Below are 23,246 nucleotides of genomic sequence, written 5' to 3'. Positions count from 1 at the left end.
GCTTCTCTTATGGGAAGAGCTAAGCTACAGGTCTAAACAGAGGAGGAAAAAAAAATCAACAACTTCAGGGTAAAAATCATAGCGTAACATGTATAGGATCATCCTGTTACATAAAAGTAATAAAGCATTTACATGAATGAAGCATAACTGGAATAACTACTCAAAGAAAAAGGTATTTGTTTTTATCGTGTATCTTTTTATGTCATTTGAATTTTACCTCTCACATACATTCGTTTTTATAAGACTGGAGAGATGGCTCAATAGTTAAGAATATAGGCTGTTCTTTCAAAGAACCTGGGTTCAATTCCCTGCACTAACATGGCAGTTCACAACTGTATATAACTCCAGATTCAGAGGATCCAACACCCTGTTCTGGCCTCTACATGTATGCGGTGCACATACATATACATGCAGGCAAAACATTCATACACAGAAAATAAAAATATTAGTTTTTATAATAACATGAGGAAGAAACATTTAGAGTTTACCAAATATCCATTCACCTCCATGCTCCCCAATTTCCTCTGCAGGAAGCTTGTCACTGAGATGACTAAATGTGACCAGTGAACTACAGGTAAAAACATGGAATGCCAGTCTAGCAGAAGCAGTGAAAAGTCCCTGTGGAGATCCACCAACATTCTTTCCTGGCTTTGATTGGTGTAGCAGTAAGTGAAGAGGGGAGTTCAGTCTGACTAGACTTGATGTGTGTCTGTATGTAGCTACACAAAATTAGGGCTAATTTGTTACTTGGACAGAGCCTAGTCTAGACTGACTAGGAAGCACAATTCCTCTTTAGGAAACTCCACTATGATTGTCTCCACTACAATGAATACAGCCAAGAGCATTTGTGGATCCCAGAGATCCTGTCTGTACCTAGAGTTCCCTTGTTCTATTCACTGGGGAGTTTATAAGGTAGCCATAGAGAAAGACATCTCAGAAGTGAGGATGGGTTATACTGGAGGACAATTACTACTTACAAGGCAAGAAAGTCCCAGCCACCTGAAGAATGGGCCTGTGGATGGACCCTGGACACTCACCACAAACTGGCTGTTGACCTTCTCAAGAATCTGCTTTTCGTTGAGTGCCATGGACTCTCCTTTCCTCTTTTTGATCCTCTTCTTCTCTAAGCGTTTGCAAGCATACATTTTACCAGTGGCCCGAACCTGGCAGGCACACACCTGCAGTAGAAGGGAGATACTCAGGTCATAGTATACTACACTACAGAGGTCTACTAAACTTCAAGGCCAGGATGTCAGGTTTCTAGAGGTGGAACTGGTGGGGCCAAAGGTCCCCTACAGCAGGTCTACCCTGTGGTTGCTGTAGTTCAGGGTATCTAGCTCTATACCCAGTGCTGCTTGGACTCCTCCTTCCCTTATGAACTAGCTGCCTTGCTCCTCCTTCCTTGAGAAGACTCCTAGCCTTAAAGGTACCAAAATGGCCACAGCATAAAGTCAGGTGACTTGTTAGCATGAAGTGCTACCTACCTATACCCGCCCCCCCCATTAGGTATAACAAATTTTTGCTGACAGTTGGAAGAGTTTATTTGGGGGGATAGTAAAGGAAGAGCTTTATGAACCCTAACTTTACAATAAAGCATTGAGAGTTTAACATTAGTTCTGCTTTTTACTGGCTATGTGACCTTGCCTAAAACACCAATCTTTTCTGAATAGTTTTCCTTGGCTCTAAAATGGAAACAAAGCTGGATTCAAATATTGAGTGTTTATTAAATCTCAATTCCTGTAATAAGATACACCAACATCATCTGAACTCCTCATTGGCCAAGGTTTTTCAGTACCGTCATGCCCTTGGGTTTCCCTCCTCAAACACAACCCAGGTGATGACCCATCCTTCCCTTGAAGCTCCCACTTGAGGCTGGCAGGAGAGAACCTCCACTTCATCTCCCTGTTCAGGGTGGCAAAGGATCTGTTACCCTCTTTTCTCCCTTGGAAGTATGTCAGCACCAGGCCAGACCCCTTACCCTCCCTATTACCAGAGGGCCAGGACTGAGCAAGAGGATCCTTCTGAAAGCACTATTGACCTTATAAGGTGTGGAAGGGAGCAGAGGCCCACCCCTTCAATGCTCACTCACCTCTCCAAAGCCCCCTTTGCCCAGCACTCGGTACTGCCGGAAAGTGTTTTTGGTCACTGGTTGTCTGGAAAAATATCAAGAATCTGATATTTGTCTCCTGAAGTTAAGATTTAAGACCCATAAGAAACAGTGTTGGCAAGGAACAAGCCCAGGGCATGTAATATCTTCCTCTGAGGCTGTGCTAGAGACCCATACTCTGGCTCTGGCTCCTAGGAAGCTAGGGGCTGAGCCACCCTGTCTTGCTAAGAAGAGCAGGAAAAAGGTGGAAGAATAAACATACAGTGCTTCACTATATTGAGTCAGGACTGTCCTCTGCAAGAGCTCAGTCCAACCCAGGCAACTAAAGGCTCCTGGCTGTTACCCTTCCCCTGACAACATCCCTCTGCTCTCGCCCAAATTCACAACCTGTGACCAGACTCATAAAGAAACTTTGCTTTGGGTGGGTGAGTGGGGGTTGGTGCTCAGAGACCACATAGGCACATACAGTCCTCCTAACACCTGTAAGGCTCAGCTTGCCTATCAGGGGATCACACTCATTGTTCCGGGCACCCATTAGTGAATGCACCTCGCTTAAAGTGAACTTTGCTGGCATAGGTCTTGTCCAGGTACTCTGTGATCATCAGCTCTTAACCTTCCTTCACAGGGACTGCTTTGTTATATTTCCATTTACTCAGGACACTAGAAGACCCTGAATGGCCAAATAGGTGATGATAAAATACCCATCATTTTCTGTCTCCCGCTTCCCTGTTATGATGGATGGTAAAACCATATACAACACACTGAGAATAAACAGTCACTACTAGTGTAGAGCTCCTCTAGTAGAAAAATGATTGTCCTGCATTTTCCTTGGAAATTTTTGGTTAACACTGGGAGGGGACAATGTCCTTAATATTTCAATAGCACAGTGTGAATAGGTCATGGTTGAGGAGGAAAAACTGGAGAGATGGGGTGCCATCAGTGATATGTGGAATTCCTAAGCTAGAATCTTACCTTACTGGCTCTAAGAATTTAGTACCTTCCAAAGGGTGTATACTTAACTTGCAGTAGTCAATGTCCACTTCCTGAAGTTAGTGCAGATAAATAAAAAGAAAGCCAGTGGCCAAAGCCAAGAGTCAATGAGAATTGGACTGCTGAGTGGTCTGAGGACAAAAGGTTTGAGTGAAAGACTTTGGATTTAGATTCTGGCCTTTGCCAGGCCTAAGATGTGTAGCCTAGGGCCAACTCATCAACCTCTCTAGGCCCCTCTCACCTTCAGCAAAATGGAATAACAAGAAGGCAAATGCAAAAATACCATGCCAAAGCTTATGATAAGTTACTTTTGTAGTAGGTGTCATTATTATTTGTAACAAAGAACAAGGCTGCTCTGCAGATCTTCAAGCTGACAATACATATTGCCTTGTCATGGTTTGGATATAAAGCTGTACCCCCAAGGTTCGTATGTTGAAGGCTTGGATCCCAGTACTGCTATGATCAAAGATGAGCCTCTGATTATGTCATTCTCATTGATCAGTATAGAAATATAGTGGCTGTAAGCAGGTTGCTTTCCTCCAGAGCATCCTGAAGTGTGCACAGCGGGATGCACCTGAAGTCTTGAGATGGCTCCTACAAGGGACTGGATCCATGAGTGCTGTATAAGTGAAGGCCAAAGAATAAATGTCTTCCTACTGTGAGCATGGAGCATACCACTGGGGTACCAAACTTCTATGAACAGCGATCCCTGAGGGGAAACTTGTATTCCCAGCCTAGCCTAGCATGTCTTAAGCCAGGTCTAAGCTCTATTAACCATGAAATGGTTCTGGACAGTGCCTCTCTACCCCCTCAGCATTGACTAGCCTAGTAAGAAATAAGACAAGTCAGATATCATTCATGACTCTTGCTTTCACAGACAGGCTACATCTGCCCACAAGAGATTTTGAAGAGACTGAAGAAGCAAATAAACCATAGATAGATGCCCAGTCTCACTCATAATGAGGTGGAAATAAAGAGTAAGAATATCCCAGTGCTCACTAGTGGGGAGGAAAACCTGAGACCAATATAGAACACAAGGAGAAGGGCTCAAGCTGGCAAGGCTGGAATCTGGAGGTGGCCACTTTGGTGGGCGACTGAACAGTCCCTCACAGGTTACAGTCAGGTGTCTGTAGAAAGAATCTCTTATAAGCATCACTGGTCAATAAAAATAAGTTTATGGCTAGTGAGCTGAGGCAGAAAATAGAAGGTAAGACACTGGCAGGGATAGAGAAAATTCTGAAAAATAGTCCAAGACAAGAGAGATTTGCCCCAGAACACTTCAGGAGTCATGTAAAACACATTCGGCCACATAGCTGAATTCAGGTTAGAATGAAGGGGACATGTGCACACTGAAGAGATGGATGGAAACCAGCAGGTAGCTGAACTCAGGATAGAGTAAAGGGGAGATTCACCTCAGGAACTCTGAAGAGACAGAACATAAGAAGACAGAAAGAGAAAACCAGTCACATAGCTGAACTCGGGTAAGAATAAAAAGAATAATAAGTCAAGAGCAAGTCATAAGCTGGGCAGTGGTGGTGCACGCCTTTAATCCCAGCACTTGGGAGGCAGAGGCAGGCGGATTTCTGAGTTCAAGACCAGCCTGGTCTACAGAATGAGTTCCAGGACAGCTAAGGCTATACAGAGAAACCCTGTCTCAAAAATCAAAAAGAGCAAGTTATAGAACAAGTCAAAGCTTATGGTTTAGGCATTTATTAATTAATAATTAGTGTCAGAGTTGTTATTGCTGGGAATTAAGTAGATGGGAAAAAAAAACCTTTATTTTTTACAGATGCCTTTTAAGAGAGTACTTGGGCTGGCGAGATGGCTCAGCAGGTAAGAGCATTGACTGCTCTTCTGAAGGTCCTGAGTTCAAATCCTAGCAACCATATGGTGGCTCACAACCACCTGTAATGAGATCTGATGTCCTCTTCTGGTGCATCTGAAGTCAGCTACAGTGTACTTATGTATATTAATAAATAAATCTTTGGGCCTGAGCAAACAGAGTTGATCACAGCAAGCAGGGCTGACCAGAGTGATAAGAGATCCTAAAAAATTCAATTACCAATAACCACATGAAGACTCACAACCATCTGTACAGCTACAGTGTACTCATATACATAAAATAAATAAATCTTGAGAGAGAGAGAGAGAGAGAGAGAGAGAGAGAGAGAGAGAGAGGGAACTGCCAAAAGTATACAGAGTTTGATGTACAAAGCCATTCATTCTTTAGGGAAGGTTGCAAAAAATATAGGATTAAGGGCTAGGTGTACAGTCAACATAAATTTAGCAGGTGTAGTGTCTGATCTCAGAACAGGAGGAGGGAGGGAGGGAAAGGGAGAGAGAGGAGGAAGAAGAGGAGAAAGAGGAAAAGGAGATAGAAGTGAAGAAGAAGGAAGAGGAGGAGGAGGAGGAGGAGGAGGAGGAGGAGGAGGAGGAGAAGGAGAAGAAGAAGAATCTAATAGAGAAAGACAGAGAACCAAAGAACATAGATGATATATATGTGGGCACAACCCAGAACCTGCTTTCATAAGCACATGCCATTTCTAGAATATCCAAAAACATAGTTGGTAAAAGGAGGATAATCAATTTCATTGTTGCCAGGGGATCATGGAAGGTATCTGATCTTTATATGAATTATCACACATATTAATTCTGAACCCTACCTCACACCTGCACACACTCATGTGAGGAGTGCATAGTACTCACCTTTCTAACCATTTCCACTGCAGAAAACGGTCAAAATACATGCTATCCAGGTACTCGTGGAAGGGGTCTCCCTTCAAGTAGTCATGGACAGACCTAGCCCAGAGTGACAGAAAGATGAACATGTTATAATTCCTATCTTGAAGTAGCTAGACAGAATCTAGTGGGTTACTGCCTTCAGACTGCAGAGAAGCCAAGCCTTACAATGGATATTCTACATCTGGCCAGAGGCTTAAATTGGATTGACCCTGCAAGTATTCATAAATCCTACAATGGGCCAGTATGTCTTTCTGGTTCTGTAGTAGAGCAGAGAGTATGGAGTGGATACTTGAATGGGGACATAAATCAGTAAATCACAAAGATTAAGTCAACAATCCCAGAGATGAGATATTACTAAATTAGAACTCAGAAACATCTCTTTGAAGACACCATGAGCTGAAGTGGGACTGGACTTGCTGAGTTAGAGGAGGGGCTAGGATTGAGAGGTGGTAAGAGACAGAATGAGATAGAGTTCCCAAAACCTAGGCTTTGAGTTTGGTCTGGAACCAGCAAACCCACTCTCTCTTTCAAAGAAGATAGGGATCTGCCCGAGTAGCCATGATTTGTCTATGTAGGTGGGAGTCTTTCCAGGTAGGTAAGGGTCAGCCTAGGTAGTCAGAAGTCTGCCCAAATAGAGTCCAGGTAGCCAGGGCTCTTGCCCAGGTGAGCAAATCATGATGGTAGAACACTTACTGAGCACAAGCAGAAAAGAGTTCTTTGCAGGGGCTCTGCAGGAGCTTCTTCTCTGTCTCGGAGACCAGGTCCTGTCCAACTTGGGCAATGAAGACCAGGGACTGGAAGAAGGAAATGATTATCAGTGAAAAGGAAGGAACAGGGTGGCTGGAGTTGCTCCACAGATGCAGGGTAAAAGACAAAGATACCAGGTGATGGCAGAAAGATGTAGCTACCTGTCCCTCATGTGGTCACCTGCCCTGTCTGCCCCTGTCCCCTACACACACACACACACACACACACACACACACACACACACACAACTGGCATAGGATACATGGACAGTGTTCACTGTGGTGGTGGTGGGGTTATTAGACTAGATGACCGTGAATGAACACAGACTTAGTGTGAAATTTCTGCCCATGTAACTTTATGGAAGTCACTTAGCATCTAAGTCTAGTTTCCCCAGCTTTACCAATCTCCTCCCTGCCACTCATTCTTGATAGATGCTCCCAGGATTTGACTCACCACGTGGATGTCAAGGTGGGATTTTAATAAATTAGAGGAAAATTTTTGAGAAAATCCAAAAGATGTAATGTGAATTATGAAATTATGCTTTCTCTCCCTGCTATAGAGATGAAGCTATAGGCCTGGGAGACTTGCTAAGGTCCAATAGGCAGTGCCTACAGGGAGATGATCCTGGGAAAAGTGGAAGGGGCAGGAGCAGCTGGCAAATCACTATTGAATAAAGGTCATGGTTCACTTTCTATTCCTCAGGGTTTCAAATGCTGTAATCCATTCCTTCTTTCCCAGCCCTGCCCTCTGTGTGGGCTCATCACCCTTGAGGATTACCTCCTCAGTTGGCTAGAAAGGCTCTAACTCTGGTGAAGATGGCCTGTGGTGTGGCTGCAAAGCCATTTTCACCAAGCTTCAGCTGGAGTACATTTTCCACTATGAACTGTTTTAGGTGGTGGCAGTTCCCTCTGCCTTATGTGCACCCTGCCTGGTCCATTCCTGTCCTCTTCTCTGTTCTAAAAACCTACAACTGTGTCCTGCAGAATGTTTAGTCTCTTGCCATCCTGTGGCTACCTCTCTTTCTCTGGAAGGAAGGAGGTGCTCCAGAGATGCTAAAGTCTGCTTTGAACTTTGAGCATTGATGAATTTTTAAAAGTTTCCCTCTAAGAACCATATAAATTAGGATCGAGGCTTCTGGCAGTTTAGTCTCTTCAGAGCTAATAACTTCAGGTGGTGAGGCAGGAGGACAAGCCGCTATCTGTAGGCAAATCTGTCTCAGGAGGCAGACAGTTGGCTGGTAGGTCACTTGGAATTGGGGTGGGGTAGGGCAGTGGAGGTATGCCTGGTAGATGGCTGCACACTGCATAATTCTCAATCACTGAGGTGAAAGGGTATGGTCTTGATCCAGTGTGAGTCAGCAAAGACAGCATAGAGATGCTGAGTATGGGAGCTGTGAGGAAGAAGGAAGCCATTTTTTTAGCTTCACTCAGGAGGGGCCCAAGTTGCCAAACTGTCTGTACTAGGTATGCACTTCTGCCAGGGTCCATTTGTTTTTCACCTTATCACCCCAATTGACAGGTGGCATGAGAACGCTAGAAGAGAAAAGGTAAATAAAGCCAGTGTGGTCTTGACCTCAAGTGTTATTCTCCAGTTAGACATACAAATGCCATACTATAAGGTGACACCCTATCAGAAAAGTCCCAGTGTCCCTAGGTTACATATGATATACAAAATTAACTAAAACCAGAACTCGGTGGCCTTTAAATTTTCTTAGCCCCTGACTTTTCTTTACTTACAAATGAAATTTACTTATAGAGCTAACATTGGAAAGCAATATAAAAAAAAAACAAACAAAAAAATCTATAGCAATGTTTAATATACACTAAAACCCAACCCTGGTCAATAAATGAATAATGGAACCTCTGACACACATTACTTTATTTAATCTATACTATGGCTTTGTGAGATAGGAACTATTATGTCATCCACCTTGCAGAATATAAAAGTTCAGAAAGGTTAAGTAATTTTACCAAGATCATCCAGCCAAGAAATGGTAGAGAAGGGATTTGGACCCAGGATAGACTACGCTTGGTTGAGATCTGACTGAAAGTAATAATAATATCCATCTGGTCCCCTGCACCATCTCCCAGTATAATTTCAGCCCTTGGAGGCTCTGCCAGTGTAGAAAACAAGATAATGTAAGATCTGCCAGCAGTCTATAAGTTCATCTGGGAGAATTTGAGAAGATGAAGTCAGAGACAAAACAGTAGCTAGCCTGAAGCCTCTTTATCCCCCTTCAGCCTTTACCTGTAGATGAGGGCAGCAGACAGGGTTCTCAGGGACAAAAGGATCAGCATAAGTTTGGAGTTGAGCCATCTGTGCACATGTCAGGTAGTCCTCATACTTGGGGTTGGCTGCCTATAAGCGAAGAACCCTGGCAGGGAAGCCATAGAGTAATGGCTTTGAATAAGAAAGATAATAATGTCTTGGCTTAGAAACTATGGCTTTTAGTTTAATGTGAATAGATTAAGTGATTCAGACAAAATCCTCTTTCCTGTGACTCCAAGAAATGAGTTTTGCCAATAAGAAGGGACAGATCTAGACTGGAAACCTGGGCCTGTCAGAAGACTCAGAAAATGCCAGGTCCGTGTGCCACTCTCCTAGGCACACTGCTGTGTGCTCCTCACTGACTTTTCTGCACGGTCCATTACTTTTCCTGAGGCTCCCTCTTCTTGTTCTTGGGGACCCTATCAGCTCCCAAAGCCCAAATTTACCATAATATAACTTTCCAGTCAGAAAGAGGGGAAAAAAAACATGTAAGAGTTTTCCGAGGCACTGCCATGCAGAGAAAACCCATTCTTTTCTGAAGCAGGGCAGTCCCCTGACAATGGATGGCCTTGTTCCTTCATTTATGTCTAGGCCTCTTTCCTCCCTTTTGTCATTACCTCCCATGACATCCACTCTGTGACCCTAAGCTTTAACATAGCAATTAGGAACACAGCCAATACAACCCTAAAGTGTGGCACTAGTGGTCAGTCATGCATGATGCAGGGACAACAGGCCTTGGAATGTGTAGAAGAAATGGTTGAAGTAGTGGTTTGATTGGATGAGAGTTGGGGAACCCTGAAGCTGTGTAGGTAAAGCAACAGATCTGGAATGAATACATGCTCGGTTGGGGGTGGGTTGGAGGCTGAGTGTATGTGGAAAGTTACAACTTCACCCCATACCAGTGCCCCAAGAACAGCACTGTGTAATGCTTGGCTCTCCAGAGTCCTGCCTGTGATGTCACAGAACCTCCAGTGCTTAACTCATAACAGAAGTAAGCCTGGGAATTTTGGGAACCGAGGCAGGCTGATGAGGAGACTAGAAAGGGAGGCATAGATCTGTTCTGGGATAAGGCTACCAGCTAGAACTTTACTCGGCACTTAATCAAGAAACGTATAGATTACCCCACCACTACCAACACACACATACATACACTTAAGGCCTCTGCTGACACTCACATGCCCACTGCTGGTGACCCTACAGAGAGATAGATCCAAATCCAAGGGCAGCTAGCAGTCAAGCCCAGTACCACTTTTGCCTATTCAGCCAAGGCCAGCAGTCTAAGAGTTGATACACGAGGTGGTGCTATTGAGCCCCTCCACTACTGCTTCCCAATAAAAGGGAGAGGCCACAGGGCCAGCTTTCTATCCTCAAGGGTGGGGAGGCCTGAAACAATAGTCATAAACCACTTTCACCCTAGTAATGTGGCCTTTACTGTAACAGCAAAAGGAAAAAAATAACTGATCAATTTTAGGAAGGGAACATTGAGTGGTTTAAGATAAAAAAGCTAGACCTCAAGGGAGACAGAGGATTTGCTGAATGAAGAGGTGAAGGCCTGAGGTTACACAGTGAGACCAGTCAGAAAACAGACAAAGAAAAGGAATCATGGGCAAGTGGAGACTGCAGTCTTTAGTCTACAGAGGACATCCTTAAAATGGAGTTATTGATGACCTCAATTGTGTTATCTAAAAAAAAGGACAAAAGAAAGAAAGAGAGAGAGAGAGAGAGAGAGAGAGAGAGAGCGCAAGAAAGGAAGGAAGGAAGGAAGGAAGGAAGGAAGGAAGGAAGGAAGGAAGGAAGGAAGAAAAGGAAGAGAGAACTGGCAGCAGAGAAGGCCCAAATGTCTAGGGCTCTCATTACCAAAACCTTGTTCCTCCATCAAAGTTTCTTGTTCAACAATTCAAATTAGAAAGATCATACACAAACAGGTATTCTGGGATCTTCAGACTACTCCACTCCCTTATCTCCTCAGTGGTCATCAATAGTCCTCTGCCCTACTCTGAGCCATCTTGGAAATACACACCCTACAAATGGGGTGAGAAGTTTAGAAAGAACCCTCAAAGGAGAAACCCTTGGAGCTCACTCTTCAATACACCATGGCAAACTGGTATAGAAAAAGAGAGAAAAGACCCTCAGGATCCTAATGTTTGCTTGTGGTAGATCTAAGGGTAGAGTCCAAGCAGGCTGTGGACTTGAACCTCATAGGTTCTTATCTAGTTTCATGGGAAAGACACAATTTTGACCTTATGAGCTCCACTCAAAAAACCACGTTGTCTATTTCCACCTCCACTTTACCACTCTGCTTTCCAGAAGTCCCTCATAGGAGGCCCATGCTAGATTCCTGCTAATCATTTATCCCTAAGTTTGACATCAAAGCCCTCAAAGGAGTTTTCTTAAACACCACAATATCTATGATCCTCATTGCCTTTAAGATCAAGGAATGAACCTTCTTGAAGTTGTCCCTAAAATACCCTTCTAGACCTGCTTCCTCTTTCTGGCCTTTCTCCCAATGCCTTGGCCATTTCCTGAGTGAGCAATGGACTTCAAGCCAGTGGGCCCATGCTTGTTCCCATAGAAAAAACTTCTCACTCATCATGGTACCCATAACCCAAGAGAGGCTTCAGGACCCACAGCCAAAAAATCCTGAGCAGCTAGGGCCTTTCCACTTAACCTCACCTCCCAATGGTAACTGCCATGATCATTGTCCTTGTGGTGGCTGCATGATGAACATTTTAACATGCCACGTATAGGGGCTAGGCATAGTCTCAGGGCAAGTTTTATTGTTGGCATCTCTACTTTACAGATGCAAAAACAGATCAGAAGTTAAGTGACTTGGCCAGACACACAGCTGAGATTTAAAAACTAAATTTTAAAACTTGGCACATTGGCCAGAGAGTTCTAACCCTAAACAGCAGCATGATATGAAGGATGCCAAGCTCCTTCCTAGGTAGTATGTAAGAATGTGACTGTGGCCTTGAAGAGCAAGCCGTGTTAGGAGGCCCATGGACATTGGAAATGGAGGCATGGTAGATTATACATATTTTGATGAATGCTGCTTGTATGGTATGTCACGTCACATATAGTGCATGCATGAGCATATGAACAGACATACATTCAGACAAAAAAGCTAATATGCAGCATGTGCTTTGTTCCAACATATGGAAGCATCCCCCTGAGGAACTCAGTGCTCATTAGCAGTGGTTCTGCTAGTAGACAAAAGGTCAGCCCAGAAGACTGTCCACTCTATCTCCAGATACAAGTACTTAGGTCTTAATGATGTGTATATTTTCATATGTGAGCAGCTGACATTCCTCATGTAAACTATTTGCAATAATTTTCCAGTTTTCACAGGATAAGCAGAGCAGCAGAAAGGCAAGACTTTGAAATAAAGGGGTTCCCTTCCTTCTAAACAAGAGTAGTTTGACCTTCTGGACAAGAATGGGGGCAGCTGTTTTGGGGGCTCCTTATTTCTCCTCGGAGAGGAGAAAAAGAAACAGACACTCTAATAACTGTATACTGAATGCCCCTTGACATGAAGAGATTTGCATTAGCTACAGGAAGACTGGCTGCAGGAGAGAAGAAGGAGTGGGAATCAGGTATCTAAGCAGGAGCCAGGGTTAGAGGCAGTGACTGTGGGCACTAGGGGGAAGGGCTGGCTTGACAGTTGTTGGGTGAGCAGAGGCCACCATGTGCTGAGTCCTCCCTGTGAGTTTCCTACCCATTATACTTCTGTTGCTCTTGGAAAGGATGATGTATAAATCAGAATCCATGGCTCCAGGGTCATAGACATGTATGCTGAGACTTTGAGAGCTAGGGTTAAAGCAGGTTAATGTTTCACTCCAGTCTCTCAAAATGGCATATCCCATAAGTTTCATAAGAGACCAAATATTCAGGAAATGGTGGACTTGACACTTGATTCAGGTGAACCTCAATTCCAAACCTGGAATCTATCCACTCTGCTTGCCTAAACAAATGGATGAGGTTCAGAACACAGGAGATACTCAACATGCTTACGAAATAATGGTATGTACACATCCATGCTAGAGTTAGGAGTTACTCAGTAGAAGGGTACTTGCCTAGCACCTGCAAGGTCCTAGGTTCCAAGTTTGACACCACATTTTTGGAAAAAAGAATCCTCTCATGGGACACCAGAGTATCCTCATGGGGTCATCTGGTCATCTGCTTTAATAACAAACTGGGCCTTTTTTTTTTTTTTTCAGTCAGAACTAAATGGAAGGTCAGGGTGAATTTCAAGCAGATACTTGGGGATGAAGATTAGGGAGCACTGATCTGCTTTTAGGAGACATTTCTTGGGTCCAGGTACTTTCCAACCCAGTCCAAGTACTACTGTGTCTCTTATAGGTTCGTTTGATGATATGGGGGGGGGGGGGTCACTGCCTTCAGCTTTCTAATAACTTCCCCATTCAGCAGCTGGAAGATACCACCTTGTCACTTTCTAGACCTGAAGAACTGGGAGAGGAGAACAGAAAGTGGTAGAAGCATAAGATGAAGAATTATTCCAACCTGGCTCTAAACTGCACATGCTGCCCAACCACAACCAGAAGACAAAGGGAAAATCACTGGACTGCAGCACATGGAGAACATTTTCTTGCTTGGGGGCCGATTTAAAGCCTGGCTGACAGGAAGAAAATACATTCACCTTTTTAATCAAAACCTTAGAGCCATGTGTTAGAGCTGCTGCTGCTTGCCCTCAAGTCTGTCTGGGGCAGTTCCTCTCTGTCTGTGGCCAGGCAGGGGATACAATCCACAAGCCCCAAACAAGAACAGATCAAAGGAGAATGAAAGGTTCTGTTTTCTGGGTCACTGGGGATAAAGAAATCAGTACAGCTATGAGAAAAGCACCCTCCACACTGGGTCTAAAGTTCATATCCAGTAGTTCATGGCAGGAACAATCCCTCTTTTACTTAGGGTCCCTAAGGTCAACCCAGCAGGTCAGCTATGGGTCCTGAGCAATGTCATGGTGTCTTAGAGCCATGCAGAGGAAGCCTAGAAAGGTAAGTTTCCTCCACTAGGAAGCTCTTAACCACTGAGCCATCTCTCCAGGCCCCAGGAAGCCACTTTCAATGGACAAAACAAGATATCTTTAAAAACAAAACAATTTCAGTAAACAGAGATAGTTTCAGGAATTTTATGATTTCTTGTTTTATTTTCAGTATTTACTTTTGTACATGATGTGCTCTTTTTTTAAATGGTTTTAAGGCATTTATTGTAGAAAGGCAGAGAGAGGGAGAAGAGTAGAGATGTAGAGGCCAGCCATGAACATGTGGGGAGAGGGAAGAAGGGAATGTGGGGGGGGGGAGTGAGACAAGAGTAAGAGCAAGAGAATAAGAGCAAGCGATTAAGAGAGATGATGTGGTCTTTTTAAAAATAAATTTATTCTTATTTTATGAATGATTGACCTATAGTATGCATGTATACCATGTGCATTCCTGGTACCCGTGGAGCAGAGGAGAGTGCTAGATGCTCTGGAACTGGAGTTACAGATGGCTGGCTGTAAGCTGCCACTGTAGGTATTGGGAACCCAACCCAGATCCTCTGCAAAAGCAAAAGTGTTCTTAAATACTAAGCCATCTTTCTAGTCCCTAAGAAGATGTTCTTTTCCTTTCTTCCTTCCTTCCTTCCTGCCTCCTTCCTCCCCCCCCAAGGCAGAATCTTTTCTTTAAGATTTATTTTATGTGTATGAATGTTTTGCCTGCTTGCATGTATGTGCATCATGTGCTAGTCAGAAGAGAGCATCCAGATTCCTTGGAACTAGAGTTAGGATGGTGTGGGCCAAATGTGAGTGCTGGGAAAACTCAGGACCTCTGCAAGAACAGCAAGTGCTCTTAACAGTTTAGTTATCTCTCTAGCTCCATGAGACAGGATCTTGCTTATAGCTCAGGCTGACTTCAAACTAATGGTGATGTTTCTGCTGTCTTAGCCTCCATGGTGCTAAGGTGTGCACTACCACACACAGCTGCTATCGTTTTCTTAAAAAGGATACTTCCCACATTCTTGAAACTTCAGCATCGACAAAACCTGGACTTTTACTTGCCTGTACCACAGAGTGCTCATGCTCAGTCTCATAAGTTCTTCTTCAGAGATCTGTCCAGACCCTAGCTCTTGCTTCAGCAGCCTCCAATTCTCTAGGAAGCTGAACCCAACCTGCCATCTTTCTCTCTATTTCATGAAGATCTCAAAGACCCAGAATCTGACTGAGCTCTATAGAGTATCATGTGGTTGGGTATGTGAGTAACTGGAAAATAATAGCTTGCTGCTTTCCATCTGAAACTGTGCTAGATTTTTCTCCAGTGAATATTTTTTGTTTGTTTTGTTTTTGTTTTTGTTTTTTTGAGACATGGTTATTTTGTGTAGCCCTGGACTGTTCCAGGCTGTCCTGGAACTTGCTCTGTAGATCAGATCTGTAGACATAATGTTTTTGTGCAGTAAAAATTATCCTTCTATTATTCAAGTGCTAATTTCTCTGCTCCCATATCTTGTTGCAATCCTGACTTGGCAACTGTAATGTTTATTCCAAGTATCTCCTGTTTCAGGTTTGTATAAACATTGCTCCCCATTTATTCTCTGACTTGACAATAAAAACTGATCAGCCAATGGCCAAGAAAAAGAGATAATGGGGCAGGACTTCCACTAGCCAGGAGAGGGGAAGAGAGAAAAGCAAGGGGGAAGTGGGGATTGCCTCAGGAAGAGAGTCCAGGAGATTCCATGAGAAAACACCTTAAGCACAGAAGGCTGTAAAATGTAAGTATATCAGGGATTTTGGTTAGAAGGTTGCTAGATTAGCTTAGGGGAATAAAATAGAGTAATACTCAGTTGTTGTGTCCTTAAAGCCTGTAAAAATAATTATAATAGTCCGGTCTCAATTATTTGGGAGCTAGCAGGATTAAGAGAAAATCTATAAAACACTTATTAAAATAGCCACTAACACTGACTAGCCTCAACAGAGATTCACCGGTCTCTGTACTGGAATAAAAGATATGTCATCCGCCCAGCAACTCCAGTGAAGATTTTACTCTATGAGCACTGATGATGAATGAGGAGTAGCAATCTTCTAAGATAAAAGGAATTCAACCAGAACTCACCACATTAGTCATACCCATGCCCATGGCCCACAGGTGGGGATGGCACATAGGAAACACTCTGACACAGGTTTGGAAGTAACAACATCCTATATGAGGCCCACAATTCCATCAAAATGCAAATATATGGCCACCACTCTGGTAACTAACTCTCTGAGTGGTGAACTCTTGAGTGGATAGCTGAAGATCCTGTTAGGACAAGAGTAAGCAGAGTTAAAGGATTGTGTGATCATTCAGACACTCCCCCAGCTGGGGTCTGAGCCAAGTCTGTCCATCAGCCATTGGCTCCCAGAGTGTCTGCCCTGAATCCATGCCACACAACTCAGCATAACAACTTAAAGATCAACTCATGTGGCCAGCAGTAGTTACAAACCAATGAGGACTGTGGGTAGCCAACTGTAGGCAGCCTCTTGGTCTCCAGAAATAACTACAGACATGGTCTCATCAGACACAGGTGCTGTACAGCTGAGGCAAGGTATGACCATGCCTAAAGACGAATGGATTAACTAGGCAATAAAGAGGTCCCTTCATCTTGCTGTTTTTAGTAGTTATGCTCTGGGAAGTCTTCAAAGAAAACTGAAAGAAAAATTCTGGAAGAATTTAATTTTCTCTTAGGGCAAAACTGATATATTTGTGGACAACTTTCAGAGGATAAGACAGTCTACAAGAACCCTGACTGACTGCAGGTGATAAAGTGAAGGCAAGGAAGAGAACCTGGAAGGCAAGCCCCATTGACTTGGCTACAGGGAGCCAGGTGTCCCTTTGGATCAGCAAAGTAGTATCACCGAATCCTTGAGAAATAGCCATGGTCTCAGAGGGAGAACACTCACCGGGTTCAAGAGATCACATTTTCTTGGCTTTTCAAGTGGCTTCACAGAAATCAGGATGAAAGACTCTTGAGCAATGGGAAGAGAGACAGAGAACATTTTAAACAGCACTGGAATTTAACCATTGGCGCTGGGAGCTGGATCGCTCTAATGAGAAGAAAAGGAAATCACAGTGACTCTGACCCAGGCCTTGACCCTTTACGTCAGAAGCAAAAGAGGATAATTAACGAAAATGCAGTGTGCCCAGACGTGGAATAAGAGGCCAGCTGAGTTCTGTCAATTTGATAATCCCCAGTTGTGACCTGTGAACCAAAGTGTGCAACCAGAAATGTTTACACAGGCTTTGCAATGTGGGGCCTGCAGCCCCAGAGAAGTTGCTGGAACAGAAGGGGTTCTTCCTTGTGGTCTACATCCAGCCAGCTTTGATCTGCATGAGTCAATGCCATCACAAGCAGGTTCTTGGGTTTGGCACTATGGTCCCAATGGGCTGAAGTGCAGAATGTTCCTACAGCAGAGACCCTTAGGCTTTGTGTGTGAGAGGTGAGAACACAGCCAGCTGGTTTTATGTCTTCTAGAATATTCACTACACTCCTGATCTATAGCTTGAAATTTAGCCTCCATCTAAAAGTGGGCAAGATTTTTCTCTAGTAAAGATCTTAATCTATAGATTAGAGACAAAAGAGGGATGAGAATTCTTATGCCTATTAGATGTCATGTCTGTGCCCAAGGCCCAAAGGTGGGGGTGGGCATGGGATATAGAGGGAGTCAGCCAGGCACATTGTATTTCTGGGACCAGTGTCCTGGACATCGAAGACAACTGGGGCAGGGATGCCCAGGAAGCCTATAGAGCTAGTTTCTGATTGCAGATACCCCAAATAGAATTCTGAGCAGGAAAAACACCGAGAAAAAAAAAAAGATGTCAGAGGCAGGGGTGGCTCTATAGGTATCAAAGGGATGTCTAATTTTCTGACCTGAAAGGTCACAAGAAAGGAAAATGGGCCCAATGGACCTGCATCATCTTGCTGTGAGAAACTGAAATGAAACCAGGCTGCAGACGAAGACAATTTAGTTTCCAGAATCAGGTATATATGGATGAAGGATAACTGCATAAGAATTCTAAGGATTGTGCAGGAAGCCTGTGATGTGAGAAAATTATATATGTTTGAGTCGAACCAGCATGGACATGCTTCGGACACCAGCTCACCCCACTTTGAGACTTGATCGTTAGTCTTGCCTTATATCATTCTAGCTACAACCAGGAAACTGATTTAGGAGACAATTTTGTCCTAGGATGAATCTGAGTAGACTACAAGGTGGAAAGAACTCAGACTCTAGACCTGAGTAAACAAGGTTATACACAAGTCTCATTCTTACTTTTTAACTTTTTTACTCTTACATGGCAAAGCATAAACATGACACTTTAATTATTTTAAGTGTACCATTCAGTGTTGTTGAGTTCACCTTCTCACTCATTTTTTTCTAAAAAAAATTGTCACTCTAAGCACAGTTTATTGTACCCATTAAGTATCCATTAATTCACTTTCCATTCTTTCTACCAGGCCCTGGAAAACTTGAGTCTACTTTCTGTAAGTTTGCCTATCCTGAGCTGACCAGATGGGTACCACTTGGTAAAAGTAGTAAATGGACTCTCATTGGTTGCACACACACACACACACACACATTTTTAAGATGTACTTATCCCAGGAATCTCATGAGTTATATCTGCCATCTTTTACTTAGCTCATTGTTAAGTTTCATCCACGCTATAGCATGTATTAGAACTTGGTGGAATTAAATATGCCACTGGATATATAAACAGTGTTTTGCCTATTCATTCATATGTTGATGGACATGTGTGTTGTAGTCTAATTATAAATAATGCTGTATGGAATTTTCAGACACATATCTATTTGAGTCCCTGTTTATAGTTTTCCCTTTTTCATTTTTACTAAAAATTTGTGGCCCAGGGTAAAATTGAGACAATTGTTATTTTTCATTTAGAATTATAAGGATGCGGGAATGAGATAAAAGCAAAAACTCTCATGTAGTGTACAATAATTAATGCTTTTTCCCTCCCATCTCCAACATGAAAACCTGATTTTGTTAAGGAAATATAAAAGATAATAATTCAACTTGTAAGTGTGGATGGTTTGACACCAGCTGCCTCCTCTAATAAGCTCAGATACTACACATGGCTCAGCATTTAGACACTTACTGGCCCAAATAAGAACAGCCTGGGAGGAATCTGGGCCCAGTTGCAGGCCAGCTATGGTGGAAGATGAAAACAAAGTCAAGAGGTGTAGCTTTTAATGTTATTTACCCATGTCTAGCCTAGGGTCTTGGAAAGGTCATTCCAGTCTCCTCTTTCAAGTTATGTGACCAAGGAAATACAGTCTTTCTCTGGGCCTCGATTTCTTCATGTAGGAAATGAATAACTGGACTTAATTCCATAATTTTCAAACTGAGTTCCATCAAACCCTAACTATTCTTGCAGTAAGAGCCTAGGGAGTAGGAAAAAGATCTTCCTTATCTGTACACTAGAAATCAGGAGATGTTATATTATATTGCCTTGACTCTGCTCAATAGGCCCTAAGTTTCCTTGGGGAACTGTGACCCATCCTGAGTGACCGATTTCTCTTCACTTCAGACAATTATCCTGATATATCAGGAAAATTTGGAATGTGAGGTTCCGAGCATGCAGAAGTTGACCAACAAATAATATTAGCCCCTTTCTTTTGTTTCAGGATACCCGGATGCCTTCTGATTTCCTCTCTGTAGCCCCCAAAATGGAAAAGGAAGAGATCTAGCCACATTGGAACTTCTTGAAGAACTCTAGTTGTCTGAAAATCCGTAACTCATAGACTGTCCAATCTCATCTGGTCCTGGAAGTTAAGCAGAACTTAGCATGCTTGGCACTTGGATAGAAAGGATCACAAAAGTCTCATCTTCAACCATTCTTTCTAATCATTTCACCCTCAAGTTTCCTCCTAGTACTGTGGCAAGATGCTGAAAAGCATGGCATATGGCTCCCCAACTTTTCCACCCTATAGTCACCTGGGTAGGCAAAGGTAAACTCTGAGCTCATTACATTCATTGACAACATCATGAAGATCCATTCCTGTTGCTGGGAGACAAGAACCAATAATCTCAGTGGAGGAGAAAAGCCAGGTTTAGGAGTAGTAGTTAGAGTCCAAGGTCTACAAAGAGGATGGACAGAGTACTTTTGTGGGAGTAATTTCCATGCCCTTGGTTGCCCTGGAGACCACAGGTTGGTAGCTAATCTTGAAGGTCAACTTGACAAGACTGAGAAATGCATAGAAAAATTAGTAAAGCATATTTCTGGGTATTTTTGTGAGGGTTTTTCCAGAAACAATCGGACCATGAAGGCTCTAACCTAAGGATTCATCAGTTGGTGGATTCAATAGTTAAACAGATTACAAGGGAGTGGGGAAACAGTAGAAGGGTGGGCCTGGTAAGATGAAGTTGGATGCTAAGAGTTTTTTTTTTTTTTTTTTTTTTTTTTTAAGACTATAACTATCTCTGGTTCCTTCCTGTTCACCATGAGGTGAGAGGAAGGGCTACATACTTCCACCACCATAATGTTCTTACCCCAACACAAGTAGCTGAGCAACCATGGACAAAAACCCTCTAAAACATGAGCCAAAATAAATATTTCCTTTGTGAAGTTGTTTCTACCAGGAACTGGTCACAATAACAGTAAACATATCTACTACAAATGGGTCAGTGGATTCTATACTACCTCCGCCAGGGTTGTGTAGCCTGGTCCTTGTCCCAGGCCATACTATTTTTATTACCATCAAGCCAGCATCCCACAGTGCATCACTAGGTAGGGAACAGAGAGCATTTCCAAAGATAATTAGTGGTCTTAAGAGAACCAAAGTGACAAATGACATTGAGGCACTCAGGGAAAAGTTTATCTTATTCAATTCTCTTTCATGTCTCATACAGCAAGTCTCAACAGTGGGTTAGTATGTCACGAGCTCACCTCTGACACATACTAATCTCTACATAGTAAGAAAGGTTTGTCCAATTCAGAGCTTTACTTTCGAGTTATCTCTGTGACATATGCACAAAGATTTACCTTACAGCTCATTCAGTTAAAACATGACTTAACTCAAAAGAAAAATGCGTATTATTGTATTCATGGTCTGCAAACATGATGAGATCTAGGAAAGCTGATAGTATTGAGTCTAGTGCTGCACTCACTCCCTTCATACCATACTCAGATGACTAGATAAGATGCTGCTGCTCTGGTTTCAATCTGAAATGTCCTCAAAGGTTTAATGTTTTGAATGCTTGGTTTGTAACTCGATAAGTATTCTGAAAGCTGTGGAAGTCTTAGAGGGTAGAGCCTAAATAAAGACAGTAGGTCATAAGAGCCTTTGAAGGTTATACCTATGGCCCGGTGCCAGCCTGCACTCCCTGTTTCCTGGTCTTCCACCACATGAGGACTTTTTTGACTCTTAGTTGATATAGGAGGGCCATTCCTTGGGCAACTGATCCTGGGTTGTCATGAGTCTAAGTAAACCAAAGAGAGTTCCAGCAAGCAGCATTGCTCATGGTCTCTGTTTAAGAGTTCTGCTTGAGTTCCTACCCCAACTTCCCTCAATGATGGGACCTCAAAGTATAAGCGTGAGAAACCCTTTCTTCCCCTGCTTTTGTTAAGAATATTCTATTAAAAAACAGAAAAGAAACTAGACTATACCTCAAGGTTCCACTACTAGAAATGGAGCTGCTTTGTCATGCCTTCCCTACTGTGTGAACTTTGAAACTCCCTAAAACCATGAGCCAAAATAAACCTTTGTCTCTGAAGTTGTTTCTGCCATGCATTTGATAACAGGGACGCAAAAGTTACTAATACAGATTCCAGGGCTTGGAAGTTAGCAGGGCTTGTCTTCTATGCATCCTGACAACAATGAGCAAAGCTAGCTGACTGACCTAAGACCAGAGCTGAGAACCAGTCTGAGGTGCCTTGCTCAACATCCTGGTGCAAGTGTGGGGTAGAAAAAAGTACCACTGAGATGGTGCAATGAATAAGAAAGAAATGAAGAAAGAAAACTTGGAATCACTGTTTCTTTTCATATAACTACTTTCCTTTTCTCAAGGGTGGCTATTTTCTCAAAGAGCCAAACAAACATTAGGGATAAATTTCTTTTGTGAAAAAGTAGGCTGATAGGTTGCTTCCCCCATAACAGGAACAAACTTCCCTGTTTTACCCTGTCATTGTTTATGGAAACAAAGAGGCAGCCCTAGGTCTGCATAGGGCACTGAGAACAACATCCTGCCTGAGGGGACCTCTGGCCAAAAATAAACTCAAAATACCACCTGGGCTGGGCATTCCCAGCATCTCAAAGAGGAAGACTACAGTGGTTCATATCAATCTGCTCATCCTATCTGTCCACCCTTCCTGTCTAGGAAGAACCCCATATAGGCCTTAAATTCCTGCTCTAACTTCCCTCAGTGATAGGCTATGATCTGGAAGTATAAACCACAAACATTTTCCTCTAAGTTGCTTTTGATCAGTGATTGTGTGTATGTGTGTTGGGAGTTTGGGGGCAGAAGATGTAAATGCCCCACCACTGAGCTTCATATAGATCCACTAATACATTTCATCAAAATTACAACTTGAGTGGGAACCACCTGCCAAGCTCATTAAGATTTCAATAATGTAAGCTGGGCAGTGGTGGCGCATGCCTTTAATCCCAGCACTTGGGAGGCAGAGGCAGGTGGATTTCTGAGTTGGAGGCTTGCTTGGTCTACAGAGTAAGTTAAGGACAGCCAGGGCTACACAGAGAAACCCTGTCTCGAAAAACCAAAACAAAAACCAAACCAAAACAAAACAAAAAAACCAAAAAATAAAAAACAGATTTCAATAATGCAGACCCAGCACAATGGTTTGTGAGCCCAATTAAAATGAGTCACAGCAAAATGTCCTATAGATAACCCTGCTTAGGAAAATTACTCAGGACTCCACTCTGAGCTAGATTTTCTTTTTAGACCTCAGCTGCCAGGTCTGTAAAGTGGATGCATAAATGCCCTCTTTGAGAGTTGCTGGGAAGATCCACACAACTGTAAGAAGTCAGTGCAGTACAGTGCTATACTCCAAGGGACCTGAAGGCTGTTGTGAAGAGCCAGGCCTGGTTCTGATCTTTTTGATCAGGGCTTTGGTGCTCCAGAAGAAGAAAGGCTTATGAGACATCAAGTACACCATGAATTGCTCATTTTGTATCTACACACATCCTGTTTCTAGAGGAACATAGGACTTCTTAGAAAAACATATAAGGCAAGCCAAACACAAGGCATTTGAAAATAAGTAACAGGTGTTGGGCAGTGGTGGCGCACGCCTTTAATCTCAGCACTTGGGAGGCAGAGCCGGACTGATTTCTGAGTTCGAGGTCAGCCTGGTCTACAGAGTGAGTTCCAGGACAGCCAAAGCTATACAGAGAA

The 23,246-nt window shown here is 43.1% G+C and overlaps 1 protein-coding gene across 4 annotated transcripts in view; it reads right to left on the bottom strand.

The window, feature by feature from the left end:
• The window catches only part of Grk5 (G protein-coupled receptor kinase 5), a 204,612-nt gene that overhangs the window by 21,469 nt on the left and 159,897 nt on the right, over positions 1-23,246 (bottom strand). For all 4 annotated transcript variants that reach the window (XM_031390885.1, XM_031390887.1, XM_031390888.1 and 1 more), the window contains exons 5-8: positions 6,533-6,633; positions 5,804-5,896; positions 2,090-2,153; positions 1,038-1,178 (exon numbers count right to left, since the gene is read on the bottom strand). In XM_031390885.1, coding sequence (XP_031246745.1) covers positions 1,038-1,178; positions 2,090-2,153; positions 5,804-5,896; positions 6,533-6,633 — 399 coding nt within the window. The remainder of the gene's footprint in view (positions 1-1,037; positions 1,179-2,089; positions 2,154-5,803; positions 5,897-6,532; positions 6,634-23,246) is intronic.

Source organism: Mastomys coucha, unplaced genomic scaffold (assembly GCF_008632895.1).
Source record: "Mastomys coucha isolate ucsf_1 unplaced genomic scaffold, UCSF_Mcou_1 pScaffold21, whole genome shotgun sequence".
In the NCBI taxonomy this organism is placed as follows: Eukaryota; Metazoa; Chordata; class Mammalia; order Rodentia; family Muridae; genus Mastomys; species Mastomys coucha.
The sequence above is the reverse complement of the archived record's forward strand: the minus strand, read 5'-3'. Positions and strand labels throughout refer to the sequence as shown.